Source organism: Thalassophryne amazonica, chromosome 12 (assembly GCF_902500255.1).
Source record: "Thalassophryne amazonica chromosome 12, fThaAma1.1, whole genome shotgun sequence".
NCBI lineage: Eukaryota > Metazoa > Chordata > Actinopteri > Batrachoidiformes > Batrachoididae > Thalassophryne > Thalassophryne amazonica.
The window spans coordinates 83823098-83838485 of NC_047114.1; the positions used below are offsets into that span (position 1 = coordinate 83823098).

The window sequence follows — 15388 nt, forward strand, 5'->3', positions numbered from 1 at the left end:
TGGGTGAGTCCTGGAAGTCATTGAAAGCCACAATCTCAATTGATCCAGGACAATCGCAAACCCTGGCATGCCAGTTCCCCACTCTGCTCCTTAATTTCTGCAATCAGTGTATGCATTTATTCCACAAACCAATTGGGTTGATCCAAATTAACAAAGCAGTATTTATGCCAAGTTTGTAACTTAATTTGGACAATTTAAATTAATTTGAGGGTTACCAGTTAATACAGTTTTTTTTTTTTTTTTTTTTTTTTTTTTAACAGTATGTAGATTACTGGGAAAGAAATTCACTCCAATGATGCATCTGTATTTTGAACCTTTTGATTAACTTGTTCCTGGTCTCTTTATTGTTTCCAGCCAAGTTCTTTAAGCAGTGCCGACCTCTTCACAACAAACAGTCCAAAGCCAAAGGATTCAGGTAATTACAACACTAATCAGATTTTTTTTCATGGAATAAATTTTAAAATGTATGAAAGGGAAAACATGACATAAGGTTTAATTGATTTTTAACTGAATTGTTTTTGGTTGTATTGTTAACTAACTACCACTGCACATCTGATTAGTTTAACTCTTACGAGTACATTTCTCGTATACATTTCCATGAAAGACCAAAGCTGCCTGTACTTTCCTGTGATTTTTGAAATGCCTGAATGACCCCCCCCCCCGCCTGTATCTTAGTGCTGCTTATTTAAAGATAAGATGTAATACTTTGTGTTACGTTCTTTTCTATATCTTTTAATTTGAGTGTAAACACAAAGCTATTGGCGACTAAATATGTTGAGATTTTTCAGTATGACATTTCCCGTATTAACGGACACCTCAGCATGGCGGGCCGTTAAAATTCCGCAACAGCACTCAAAGAGGCAGTCATCCTATTCCATTCTGGGTGACGTGTTGGATTTAGCTTTTATTTTGGGGGCACTGGGGGCAAACAATTTTTACTCGCTGCGGCTTCAAATTTTCCTGTGGTTTAAGGCTATTTTTAGTCTCGTACCTACGCATTTAACTTCAGGCCAACTAAAAATACTCCCCCTTACCCTGGAAAAACAGGAGGTTTACTGGAGCCAAGCATAACAGAAACTCTGTGGCTGCTTGTCCTGCTCCAGCAAAATACAGCGGCACGACTTTTACCAGTTCACTCCAGCCTCTGTCCAGTCTTTACTGCTATTGAAGTGCTCTGATTTCTTCAGTGAGGAAGTTGTTTTTAGTTGGGTGGCTCGTGCTGTAAGCCATCAGAAGAACACTGAAGCAACTGTAAGCTGACATGACTTACTGTGCGTAAATGAGAACGCTGCGCTGTGTGCATGAATGAAGTCTTTGTGATTGCACATTCATAACAAACAGATTCCATGACAGTTTTCATTTTTCTGAAGTTCTTCATTAAGAGGTATATCACCATGCTGGTTTGCAGTAATCCAACTCATGCCATTAATTAGTTGATCTAATTTGTACGTCAGTTCCACGCGTAATCTTTGCTTTCCAAGATTTGTCTAATGTCTTGGAAAACCAAACGGTCTTGCCACATAGTCTTGGCTGAAAATATCAAGCAGGCCCTTTCAGAAATAAGCAAGATGCAGAAATAACTCGAACATGCGGCTGGAACTGAACATCGTGCTTTCTTGATCTTTCCATAAACGTACTCAAATGTTTCCATCAATGTGTTTGGGACAGTGGACCCCTTTGGAAGCAAGGGCGCATTTGGCGGCTTTAATCCACTGACAAAGGTAAGCTCCATGGACTGTGGGAGTTATGAAACAGTTGCACCATAAACCAGATTTTTCCACTTTGACTTATTTTGTGCACATAATGAGAGATTTCTTACATTTCTACCAGTTTGACACATTCAAGTATCTGTTGTTTGATGCCAAGTCTTTTTTTTTTATTTTTTTTAAATGTTCAGAAGTCTGAGAACACTGTGCTCCCATCAAAGAAAAACGTGCCAAGCCGCCCTGCACCACCTCCGTACGGTAAGGCCTGATTTTATGTCTGTGCTCGAGCATGACTGTGCATGCTGAGTAATGTGTCAATGAGTTCATAATTATGTACTACAGGTATAATCAAGAATAAATTATCACATTTTAATGTGCAGTTTACCAGTTTAAATGGCTGACTTACAGAACTATGACAGTTAGAGCTTTTTTTTTTAGTGGTGGGGGGCACGGTGGTGCACTCACTGTTGAGTTGCATCATTCAAGAATGACTTTCTATATTTTTATGACATGCAGATGAAAAGCACTTCCCCCCTCGAGCTCTAGGAGCTCAGAGAATCAAACACTTCTTTTTAAAGTTGTAAACAGGAAAGCTGTTGGTAGAAATGCAGCTGCAGTTTTAGGTGCACAGATCCACACTACTGGCATTTAAGCTGGTCATTAATAGTTTAATTAACTATTGCCATGTACATTTAAGCGTGTGTGTGTGTGTGTGGTGGGAATGTGAGCCACCAGTTTATTTTTTGACAGTTTCACTTCTTGGTGTGTATCTTAAGGTGCATTGCCAACAGGATGTGCCCAGCATACTGTATGACTTGCTGCTGTGTGTGTGACCTTGCAGTTGCTCTTTTAGCAGAAGTCAGTAGTGTGAGAAAGTAGCTGTTTGAGTTTGTTTGGCAGCCGACGTTGGTGAGGCGAGTATTCACACGTTACAGCGAGATGGAGATGTTTCTCAGACATGATGCGGGAAAAAGCAAAACCCAATATGCAAGGCAGAAATTGCACACATGTAATTCAACTTACTGCCTGCAACTGTGTTGCTGAATAGAAAGTTATGAGATGTGCTAATTATTAAATATATATTTATATAGCACTTTAAACCATACATACACACAAAGTGCTTCACATAATGAAATGTAATCAAGGCACTGAAATGCCAGTGGTAAAACAAATTAAGTTCAGGTCTGGGGGCATATGCTGGTGTCATGCTTCTCCATATCCACGGCATTACAGAACAATCTGGAGTACTGGATGTCAACCACCTAAGCAGACAACCGGGAGAGGCGCAGCATGGACATCTCCTTGGCCTTGTCCAGTCACTGAGCTGCTCAACATTGAGGCATCTGTGTGCTGAATCATGCCCACAGAAATGTACCATGTGTCCAAAAATGTTGTAGTTGAAATTGCCTCAGAATTCAAGATATACTCCTCATTTGTGTCTCCCTAAGTAACCATTCATTTGCCACAGATTCATTCCAACAATACCCAAGGATCCTCAGAGACGTAGTACTAAAGGCATCCAGTCTTCACTTTAGGTCATTGTTTTCACAACCTTATAGTAAGACAAGAAGCACCCTGATGTCATGACACCATAAACTCTTCCCAGGTGCCTCTCAGTCTCAAAAGCAGATGTCCCACAGACATGAATCTGACTGCAAAGATAAATGAATGTCTCTAGAACAGGGTTCTTCAACTCCAGTCCTCGAGGGCCAGTGTCCTGCAACTTTTAGATGTATCACTGCTTCAACACACCTGAGTCAATTATTGAGGTCATTAGCAGCACTCTGGAGAACGTGACTGCATACTGAGGAGGTAATTCAGCCATTTAATTCAGGTGTGTTGGACCAGGGACACAAAAAAAGGTGCAGGACACCGGCCCTCAAAGACTTGAGTTGAAGACCCCTGCTCTTGTGTTCAGTACTTTTCCTACATACGTACTTTTCCTACATACAGATACACTTCTGATGGCTGAGTCCATGACATCATTGAAAGTTTCAATCTTCATGTTGATCCAGGTAAATCACAAAGGCACTCAAATGCCGCACTCAACTTCTAAATGTGCTGCCTTCTGGACAGCCATCGATTCTACCATTATCATTGCATCATCCACAAAGTCAAACTTGGTGAGCCTTTCCTCGCTGACAAACCCAACTATGTCACGTGTTTCCACAACTCTGCATCCAGTCCATGCAAGAATTGAACAGTGTAGGACCCAGAACACAGCCTTGAGAGCATCAGATTTCACTGAGACAATGTTTGAGACTCTGCATAGCACTCGCTGCACTTTGGTTGAACACAATTATTTTACAAAAAAAATTACATTGCAATGAAAATTTCCCCACAGTCAACTATTACAGGCTGCTTAGAACAAATGGATCAAGTGTATACTCAAAAATTGAACTCAGTGTGACTTTCCATTCTCAATTAGCCATTTGTTCCAATACAAGCACACAAAATGAAAATGTCTACCAGCAGTTCTTCCTAACCTCAGTGACACACAGCAGCCACCCTCCTGTGATCACAGGACACCTGCTGGTACATTCGGCCAAACCAACTCAGTCAGATAAGACTGTGCAGGCAGCCAATGAAGAGAAGCCAACATTGGAGTAATATGATGAAATTTCTGAGCTCCAACCAAAACTCAAACAAGCACACTCTGAATCATCTGAGCACTACTCATGCTTTTAAGTGGCTAGCTCACAAACAAAGCATGACAGTAAGCAGTTCTGGATGACAAATGCAGGAATCGAAGCATCAGCTGTAAAAGAATTGTTTTCGTCGTTGCACTGTTTCGCAGGTGAAAAAGTGCGACACTAGTCACCGCTAATATGCGCATTATAAGAAAGACTGATCAAAAATCACACCAGGATTCTTAATTGTATCATGGTGTTGAATACTGTAATCAGCCAAAGATGGTGAAATAATTGAACTTGTCGTTAAGTGCAGCAGTTGTGGCCTAAATGTTGGTCGTTCTTGTTGATTTGCTCACGGGAAAATTACATTAAATCTGGGTGATGAAAGTCTAAGTGCATGAATGAGGTGATATATTGTTTCTTGTTTAATTCATTGGTAAAATCCTGGCATCACTCATTTTTGGAGGGTCTGGTTTGTACACGGATTTAATTAGTCAAACTGGCTTAACTTAAAATACTGTAAATCTACAAAATGATTTCTAGTGTACGTCACAAAACATTATTCAGAAAGGTATTGTTGTGTCTGGTAAGCCTCAATGCTTCAGTGACAAGTCTATTTAACACCTTTTTTTTTTGGTATTAGTTCCCTCCTGAGAAAATGTGCCGTGAGGCTGAAGCTTTGGGCTTCCTGTACGAATGTTGTGTAATATTACGCCTTTGCTATTTAAAGTCTTAGTTTATTTTCCGTAAACAGCAGCCGACTAGCGCCTGAAGTAGAGCTATTAAACTGCATCATGCCATGTGGATCTGCTGTTGATGATGTCTTCTTCTCTGCCAGGTTTGTTCGCTTTGAATCTGTCTGACCCGTTCCACAGCGTTTGCTCCACGTCAGACCATAAAGATCCTTTTGTAGCGACACAATCGAGTAAAGCCTCCAAAGTCTACCCTGTGGGTTTTCCCACTGTAAGTGTAGCTGACTTACAGTTTTCGGTTGATTCCTGTTTGCCTGTCTGCATAAACTACTCATCTTGTGTTGCTTTTAGAGCAGCTGTATAGGCTGACTGGGCCTCGTTCAGTCTCACTGACTCAGTGGCCTGTTAGGCTTCAGGAAAACTGCGCACAGTCGCAACATTTACTGGCTGTTGACTAACAACTGACAGAAGATGCGAGAGTTGTTTTAAGGTGTAGAAATGTGTAACATTGGGTGTTTGCATGACTGATTTGGGCAGATTTCTTGCATATACCATGTGAGGTTAGTTGATGCCCCCATCAGGCCTGCCAAAGGGGCGTGCATGTGTGCTGCCGTGTCTGACTTCTCACCTTTGATAAACTCCTAGGGCCCCGTCACACTCTAAGACAGTGGTGTCCAAAGACATTCCAGAAAGGGCCAAGAGGGTGCAGGTTTTCTGTGCAGCCACTGACTCAAGCAGGTGATTTGACTGATTAGCATCAATTTGAGCAGATGGGATGAGTTTGTCAGTGAAATCACCTACTAGAGTTAGGGGCTGCCCAGAAAGCCTGCACCCTCTTGGCTCTTTCTGGAATGTCTTTGAACACCACTGCTCTAAAGACCACGAGGACATAACCTGTGCCTAACGCATTCCCACCAATTTCTTACCATGCACATGGCCATGCATGTACAGTAGTGTTCAGAATAATAGTAGTGCTATGTGACTAAAAAGATTAATCCAGGTTTTGAGTATATTTCTTATTGTTACATGGGAAACAAGGTACCAGTAGATTCAGTAGATTCTCACAAATCCAACAAGACCAAGCATTCATGATATGCACACTCTTAAGGCTATGAAATTGGGCTATTAGTAAAAAAAAAAAGTAGAAAAGGAGGTGTTCACAATAATAGTAGTGTGGCATTCAGTCAGTGAGTTCGTTAATTTTGTGGAACAAACAGGTGTGAATCAGGTGTCACTTATTTAAGGATGAAGCCAGCACCTGTTGAACATGCTTTTCTCTTTGAAAGCCTGAGGAAAATGGGATGTTCAAGACATTGTTCAGAAGAACAGCGTAGTTTGATTAAAAAGTTGATTGGAGAGGGGAAAACTTATACGCAGGTGCAAAACATTATAGGCTGTTCATCTACAATGATCTCCAATGCTTTAAAATGGACAAAAAAACAGACGCGTGGAAGAAAACAGAAAACAACCATCAAAATGGATAGAAGAATAACCAGAATGGCAAAGGCTCACCCATTGATCAGCTCCAGGATGATCAAAGACAGTCTGGAGTTACCTGTAAGTGCTGTGACAGTTAGAAGACACCTATGTGAAGCTAATTTATTTACAAGAATCCCCCGCAAAGTCCCTCTGTTAAATAAAAGACGTGCAGAAGAGGTTACAATTTGCCAAAGAATACATCAACTGGCCTAAAGAGAAATGGAGGAATATTTTGTGGACTGATGAGAGTAAAATTGTTCTTTTTGGGTCCAAGGGCCGCAGACAGTTTGTGAGACGACCCCCAAACTCTGAATTCAAGCCACAGTTCACAGTGAAGATACTGAAGCATGGTGGTGCAAGCATCATGATATGGGCATGTTTCTCCTACTATGGTGTTGGGCCTATGTATCGCATACCAGGTATCATGGATCAGTTTGGATATGTCAAAATACTTGAAGAGGTCATGTTGCCTTATGCTGAAGAGGACATGCCCTTGAAATGGGTGTTTCAACAAGACATTGACCCCAAGCACACTAGTAAACGAGCAAAATCTTGGTTCCAAACCAACAAAATTAATGCCTCGCAGATGTGAAGAAATCATGAAAAACTGTGGTTATACAACTAAATGCTAGTTTAGTGATTCACAGGATTGCTAAAAAAAAAAGCAGTTTGAACATAATAGTTCTGAGTTTGTAGCGTCAACAGCAGATGCTACTATTATTGTGAACACCCCCTTTTCTACTTTTTTTTTTTTTACTAATAGCCCAATTTCATAGCCTTAAGAGTGTGCATATCATGAATGCTTGGTCTTGTTGGATTTGTAAGAATCTATTGAATCTACTGGTACCTTGTTTCCCATGTAACAATAAGAAATATACTCAAAACCTGGATTAATCTTTTTGGTCACATAGCACTATTATTATTCTGAACACTACTGTACCATGTGCAATTCATTCTTAATACAAACAAACACATTGCACACACGTGTACCACATACTTGCTGCATTCGTCCTGTCCTTATTAGTAGTACTTCACCAGGCGCTATGCTTTTCATTCTGCAAGTATTCTTGTGTCCACATTGACATTCAGCAATGAAAAATGACTGTCCTACCAATGGTCAGTGTCTATTATAAATGCACTCACAAGGCACTTTGTTTTTCATTCATTCTGCAAGTTTTCTTATGTCCACATTGATGTTCAGCAATGAAAAGCCACTCTCCTACCAATGTGTAGTCTCTGTTAAAAAATACACTCAAATATGCCTCAAGAGTGTGCGTGCTCTGAAGCAAACCTCAATTTGAGGAGGTGGGGGAGATATTTAATCATGTGTTTCAGAGCTATGGATAGAATAAAACACATTTCATTCTCAAAGCAGTTCACAGACTGCTGCTAGGAGAAGTCTGCACCACACTTATACTACATCAGTGAAGGCACTACTAGGAATAATTAAGACATTAATGCATCAGTGCAGTTGTCAATATATCCTTGTATAATTCTTGCTGTCCTGATTTGAATACGTTTCACTGCCTTTTTTAAGCATGTCCAAATTTTGATCACATCCTCTAAGCCTATGGAAAATACACCATCCCCTTAACAGTTTCTGCTGTCTTTCTAATACTTTGTACAGTTTCTTTCTGAATCCTCCGTTGTTGTTTGTTTTGGGGTTTTTTTTGCAGATGTTGTGGAAATGTAGTTGAGTGTGACGGGGGTATTAACCAACTTTAACCTTCCTGCTCTGGAGCTTTTTTTATTTGTTGTTCCTTAAATTATGGTCTCAAGTCTTATTTGTTGTCCGAGCATCAGCTTCTTCTTCTTTCGGCTGCTCCCGTTAGGGGTCACCACAGCAGATCAGTCGTTTGTTGTCCAAGCATGATGTGGCTTGAAACTGAGTACAACACAGTAAACAGCACTTTATTGTCTGAGGTCTTCTGCTTTTTTGCTGTCATGTACAGTATAAGGACTCTGTGCTCTCTTATGGTGCATGGCAGCTTTTTTTTTCCTCGTTTGTGTTGTTTAACATGACAATTACTTTGACTTTTCTTGTCAGCTTGACTGATGTGAAAACAATTTGTGTTACTATTTATTTACTTTAAATTTATGGAACATTGTATTGTAATTTTGTCTGCAGAATCCCCAAATGTGAAGGTAAGCATGTGTAAGCGTGCGGTGGTTAGCTCCAATCTGCATGTGGAAAAACCTGTCTGCACTGAATCATCACAGTACATAGAATCATGAGCACCAATAAAGCTCTTTAGTAATGTCGATCAAAGCACTGAATGTACAAGAAAAATTTACAAAGCGTGTCGAATGCTCTTTATTACAGTCAAGTCCCTAAGTATCTTGGACAGTGACAAATTTTTTGTAGTTTTGCTTGTGTACAACACAGCAGAGTTGAAATGGAACAATAAATGCGTGCTTCTAGCGTAAACTGGTAGATTTAACTCAAGTGCTTGAAGAATTAGAATACCAAGGGCCCTGTGGGTTACCAGCTCAGTTAAAGCTCAAGGCAAAATGGCCGGCATTTCCAAATGAAGGAATCTACGCAAATCATTTTGGGACGGGAACAATGTCAAATGACCAATATTGTGCGCTTGTTAAATTTAAAGACAGGTTATCGGACAGTTTTTGATTAAAATTGGGTCCAAGTACCCAAATGGGCTGTTTTCAGCATAAAAATGGCCACCATTTCCAAACAAATGAATCTATGACTATGTTTGATGTGAAATATGTCAACGACCCATATTACGCCCTTGACAAATTAGAAAAAAAGTTATCAAACTGTTTTTGAGAAATTTGCCTTTAAGTGCTCAAAATGTTTTTTCTGCATAAACATGGCCGCCATTTCCAAATGAATATGATTTTAGATGGGAACAATGTCAATGACCCATATTACGCCTGATATAGCAATAAACAGACGACGCCAGTGACTACGACAGATGTCGTGCCATGACGTAGGGTTAGCGGCCTATTGGCCCGTATCCCCCCCCCCCCCCCCCCCCCAAAAAAAATTGCATTTACCATTTAGGAACAAAAGCCACTCATGGCTGAGCATCCCGCACTGGGTGAAACCGAAGCATTTGTGTATACAGTAAGTAGCACTCATAATCTAGAAAAGAACGCACAGACAGAATAATGGCCAAAAGTTCATATGGTTAGAAAACTTAGTATGTGATTATGCAGATAAATTTTGAAATCTGTGGGACAGAGGTGATGGAGATTGTTCAAAAATAATATAATGTACAGAGTCCACAGTGTTTGAAGTGGTTCTCTTTTAACAATCCTGAATGATGGATGGACCAAAAGCTTATCGGATGAGAAAATTTGTATGATTATTCATGTTAACATTGGAATTGATGGATAAGGTGATCATAAATGACTGTGTAGTGTTGAGAGGAAAATGTGGCAAGAGCGAAGACTGCAGGTGATTCTATATCTATAATTAGGGCCATTTGAGTACATCTTTCCTCCATTTCCAGAGGCCATAAGTAACTAGACAAACTAATTTTAAGGAGTACTTTTAATACAACACATTTTTACAGCCAGTTTTATTTACAGATGTTGGGGTTGGATACATAAACATTCCCAAGTCAATAAACAGGTCTTCAGCTTAGTTTGTAACAAAATACAAACAATACTGTATGGTACCCTGTTTGGAGTATGGAATTCTCAAAAAATGGAATGTGCAAGGAGGAGACAAGTGAGGGAAGCCACCAAGACAGCCAGACAATTCTGAAAGCATTATAGCAATACTTATTGTTTACAAACATTGACGTCACACGCATGCACATTGACGTGGTTGGCAAGAATGCGTGTCGTCTTCGAGTTCAGGAAGCGATTCGGCAGCCTCAAGGTATTTCTGTAAGCTAACCTACAATGAAGCCAAACTGGCTAGTCAACAATCCCACGTGACCAGATTCATGACATCACAGAAAGTATCGCTATAGGGTTGTGTGGCTATAATTAGAGAAACTGTGTAATACAACTTCTGCCTGTTGTGCCACCAGTCGCAGCTTCAGTGGAGTGGAAGAGAGAAGAATTTTCATTCATGAAAGCTGATCAGTTCAAGGCTTGAATGTCCCATGTGCCTTCTGGCAAACTGGAGCTGAAATTTCACATTAAAATTTTTTTCAAATAATCCTGCAGATCCACTCCACCATGAAGCTATAACTGGTGATGCAGCAAATAGAGCTTTGTACTATCCCAGTTTCCCAAATCACATCCAAAGAAGCCTGTAACTCCATCGGAAAGTTCATGTATCCAACCCCAAGAGATCTCAAGAAACCTGCCTGTAAAATTGATAATTTCCCAGAAGAATGTTTGTCCAAATACTTATGGGCTCTAAATGGAGGGACTGTAATTCTGAATGCATACAGTGATATTTTTGTATGTTTGAGTTAAAGCTAAAATTGTACAATACAGAATCAACTTTCATTCAAACTCCGTTGTGGTGACGAGCAGAGGTAAAATTCCAAAAGTGTCACTGTCCAAACTTGACTGTACATCTTGTTGCTTTTTCTGCTTTTTATGACAAATGAGCAAAATGTGATTTGCTCATCTATATTTCTCATCTTGCATCTGAAAATATGAAATAGTAATGTAGTGTTGTTTTTGACAGAGGGGGAGACTTCGTGTTTTTGAACTCTTGGGTGTGTGCAAAGATTTGTCTCTTTGTGCGTGTTTTTACTTCTTGTCACCTGCTTCGACTGTGTTTTATGTGCTGCTTGTTGATCTGTTGTAGTTTGGAAGTGAGAGCCAGCAGCTGGAGTGGGCCAAGCGGGAGAGTGAACGCGAGGAGGAGGAGAGGTTGAAGAGGCTGCGGCTCCAGGAGCAGGAAGACCTGGAGCTGGCCATCGCTCTCAGCAGGGCCGACATGTCCAACACCTGACCGCGCCTTTGCTAATCTACAGCCCAGCTTGCAGTTCTCCACAGGCTCACCACAACCTCACCCACACTAGTTCAGTGGCTCTGTTACAAAATGTGTTACAAATAATCAGCGGACTAATCAACTCACTCCACAGTTAACTACTTGTTAAAGGTTAAACGCTCCCCAGCGACAGGTCGGGGGCAGCGAGCTGCTCGATTGAAGTCTTGCTTTATCTTCCACATGATGATTTGATGCAACCCCGGTCAGATGAGGTACTTGATATCGTCATGGATCCCGTTCCGTTTTTTGGCGCTCTTTTCCGTCATCCCACTCCAGAACATTTTAAGGATATTTTACTCTTATTTATATACAAATGCATTTACTCTGTGGCTTATACAGAACTTGTGTAAATGCACTGTAAAAAAAAATTATTTTTTATTCTTTAACTTTACAGAATCATTTTGACAGAAACATGCGAGATCGTTACTTTGTTTTTAACAAAGGTCTTCATGTACCGTAAAAATACTGTTTTTTACTTTACATCTCTTTAACTCCCTGCGACAGACTGGCGTCCTGTCCAAGGTGTGCCCCCCCCCCCCCCCCCCCCACACACACACACACACCCTGTGACCGCTGGGATTGGTCCAGCCCCCCTGTGAGCTTTAAATGGAGTAAACGGTTGAAGATGAGTGAGTGAGTGATCTCTTTACCCAACAAACTATCTCATGGCTGCACGAGCACCTAATGATTAATTCATTTATGACTGTGTATCATTTATGGACCTTAAACTAATAGAATTCACAGTTGTGTCTGTAAGTATTTGGACAGTGCTGCGGTTTTGGCTTTTTGCCTGTGTGCACTGTTTCGGTGGCATTTAACTGAAACAGTCGATGTCCCTGCAGTCCAGACTTTCACCTTTAATTCAGTAGGTTTAACAAAAATTTAGGAATTACCACTACTTGAATATATAGTCCCCCTATTTTCAGAACCCATAATTTATCCAAATTGGACAACTTAGAAGTTATTTTTGATACAACTCTATTAAATACATGAACATTTCCACGTCAGAGACTCTGTCTTGGACTTCACTTACATCGATTAAGAAAGGCAAACAGCATGGTACTGTATAGTAAACTGGTCTGCAGTAAGAAGTTCTCACAAACTGGAGTGACCACGCAAGAAGGAGACTAGTGAGGGAAGCCACTGAGACACCCAGATGACTCTGAAGAAGTTTTGGGTGTCTGGATATGATTGGACAAACTGGCAGCAGTGCAACTTTTGTCTGTTGCTACATGGTCAGAAGAAACTGAAGAATCTTCATTCAAGAACATTGGTCAGATCCAGGTCTGTGTGTCCCATATTCCTTCTGACAGACTTATCTGGAATTTCGCATCTTTAAGAATATTCTTTTTGGTGCCTATCTACCATGAAGCTGAATATGTGGTGATGCAAATGGTGCACCATCCTCAGTTTTTGTGATCATAGCCACAGATGTTTATAATAAATTTGGACTTGTCTAGATGGATGGCTTCCCTCACTCACGGATTTGTCCACTCTTTCAGTTTTTGAGAGCCGGTTCCTCAGCGTAGTTTTACCTCACAGCACCACACTTCTTGGTTCTTAGTGGTTGATGTAAATGAAATTTAAACCTATTCAGTGACTTTGAAATGTTTATGTCCAAATCCTGGCGAGTCTAAAATAAACTGGCTTGTATATGTGGTGACTTGAAGTCAGTCTCATACTTAGTTTGTCAGATTACTTATTGCCTCTGAAAATGGAGGGAATTTGTATAAAAAATGTGATAATTTAAAGCCCTTGACTTAAAGCTAAAGGTCTAAAGTAAAGGGAAAATTGTTCAGTTTAAACTGTTGTGGCATAGAGTGTCAAAAAAAAAAAAAAAAAAAAAATCACTGCCCAAATACGTATGGACCAACTTTATCTACCAATGCCTTAGTTTTTTTGTTTTTTTTTAAATATTGAATTACTTACTTTAAAGTTTGATAAACATTTGAAACCTTCAATGCAGCATAATGTCAGAGAAGATCAGCAGTTTTCAAAGAAAAATTGATTAATTTGGTACAAGCCACATTGGTCGTTAGTGCCTATGTGTAATTGTGCACTGAGCTGCAAAGGTGCAAAATATTTTTTTGGGATACTTTACAATGTGACATCTTTAACCGAATAGACAAAATTAATCCGTTTAAGATGTGCATATTATGTTTCTGTGCGAAAGCAAAATCAGTGATCGGCCACATCTGAGTAAATGTCTTTTGGTGGGTTTAAATTCTAAAAACATGCCACAATGGATTGTTTTTTTTTTTTTTTTTTTTTTTTTTTAAGTGGCTGAACTCCAGTCACTGTCCAAAATGCAGTGATTTTCAAATATAAATGGAAATGAGAGAGAGAGAGAGAGTGCATGAGATATGCATGTTGTTTTCACTTCTTGATCTCCATATAGTGCAGTGGATAACTGAAATAATCCTTCAAATGGTGATTCAAGCACCAAATTTGGCACACTTTTGAAAAAACTGACTGGCTACTTGAATTTTCAATAGGCGGCCAGGTAGGGCTCAATTGAAGAATTACACAGGGGTCAAGATTTATTAAAAAAACTTATATAAAACTATACCACATTATTTGTCTGAACATAAAGACTCCAAAAAGGTATAGTTTGGACTATCTGTGACTGAATGTTTAGTGTAAAAATGGCAAGAATGGTCTATTTCAGTTTGTACAGGGCTCAAAAGTTAAACTTGCTAAAAAGTGGTGTAAATTATTGGTTAATAGGATTAATAAATGGAATAGTTTTGACTGTTGAATGTTTGGTCCCCAAAGTAAAAGTCAAAACAATGTCGATATCCATTGGATTCTATGACATGTGACGTTACCCCGTAACATAATTAAGCATGACACATGATGCAAACCATTCCTCTTTAAAACCCTGTTAATTCCAATACTTTGCATCACTTTTTACCAAAATTGAAGCAAGTTTAACTTTTGACCCCTGTACAAACTGAAATTGACCTTTGTCACCATTCTTGCTGTTTTTACCCCGTAACTCCATAACATTCAGTCACAGATAGCCCAAACTATACCTTTTTGGAATCTTTGTAATAGACACATAATGTGGTATAGTTTTCAATATGATTGCAACATTTTTTAATTTTTGTCCCCTGTGTAATTCTTCATTTGACCCCTACCTGGCTGTCTGTTGAAAATTCAAGTGGCCAATCGTTTTTTTTCTTTTCTAAAGAGTAATGTCTAAAGGAGTGTTTGTGCTGGATTTGGTGCTTCCGTCACCATTTGAAGGATTCCTCTAAGTATTCTGTTATCTGCTACACCAATATGAGCTCCTTTATCAAAAACTTGAAGGTAGCAATAACGGTTGAGTCCACTGGGGGCGCTGTTGTACTAGTTTTCTGTTGCTCATCTCATCAGCTGCTTTGTATCTTTGAAGCCATGGCCACTCCCATTCTAAACCCTCTGAAATGTTCTATGTGAACTCACTGTTACATTTAATTTCCTTCACTCATCACTCAAAACAATCTGACTAGGGCAGAAGGAATTGTTTTTAAAAGCCTTGATATTTTTTTTTAATGAATCTTACCACTTTACTAGTTCTTTAACATAATGCATATTCCAGAACTTTTGGACAGAGTGACATCACCTTATGATCAGCGTAAACATAGCAGTTTGGGATTAGAAGGCCAGGCTCTGTCACATCTGTCTTGATTTTAATATTGAATAAAATATATATTTTTAAAACATGACTTGAGTGAGCCTAGTCTTTCAGATGTTCTGTGAGTGCCTGCCTTTGGAGAGGAAATGACAGAATGATTTCAAGCACTGTCCTTCTCGGCTTGTTACATTTTGCCAAAATAATTTCACGATTTCTGAACTCTTGTCCTGAGAATCTACCTTTTAATATTGAAATAAGTGAAATGAGAGTGATGCATTTGCGTTTTACCACCAAAGCTATTTTTGAGCTCGGTGCTCACTTCCTCTTTTCTTCTT

The 15388-nt window shown here is 39.6% G+C and overlaps 1 protein-coding gene across 4 annotated transcripts in view; it reads left to right on the forward strand.

The window, feature by feature from the left end:
* The window catches only part of LOC117521697 (epidermal growth factor receptor substrate 15-like 1), a 47336-nt gene extending 34237 nt beyond the window's left edge, over window positions 1-13099 (forward strand). For 2 of the 4 annotated variants that reach the window (XM_034183035.1, XM_034183031.1), the window contains 5 exons: window positions 355-415; window positions 1669-1721; window positions 1898-1964; window positions 5178-5302; window positions 11249-13099. In XM_034183035.1, coding sequence (XP_034038926.1) covers window positions 355-415; window positions 1669-1721; window positions 1898-1964; window positions 5178-5302; window positions 11249-11395 — 453 coding nt within the window. In that variant the 3' untranslated portion in view covers window positions 11396-13099. Of the gene's footprint in view, window positions 1-354; window positions 416-1668; window positions 1722-1897; window positions 1965-5177; window positions 5303-8638; window positions 8656-11248 lie in introns of all 4 variants that reach the window. The other 2 variants (XM_034183032.1, XM_034183033.1) reach the window with 2 other exon arrangements.
* Window positions 13100-15388: the final 2289 nt, after the last annotated feature.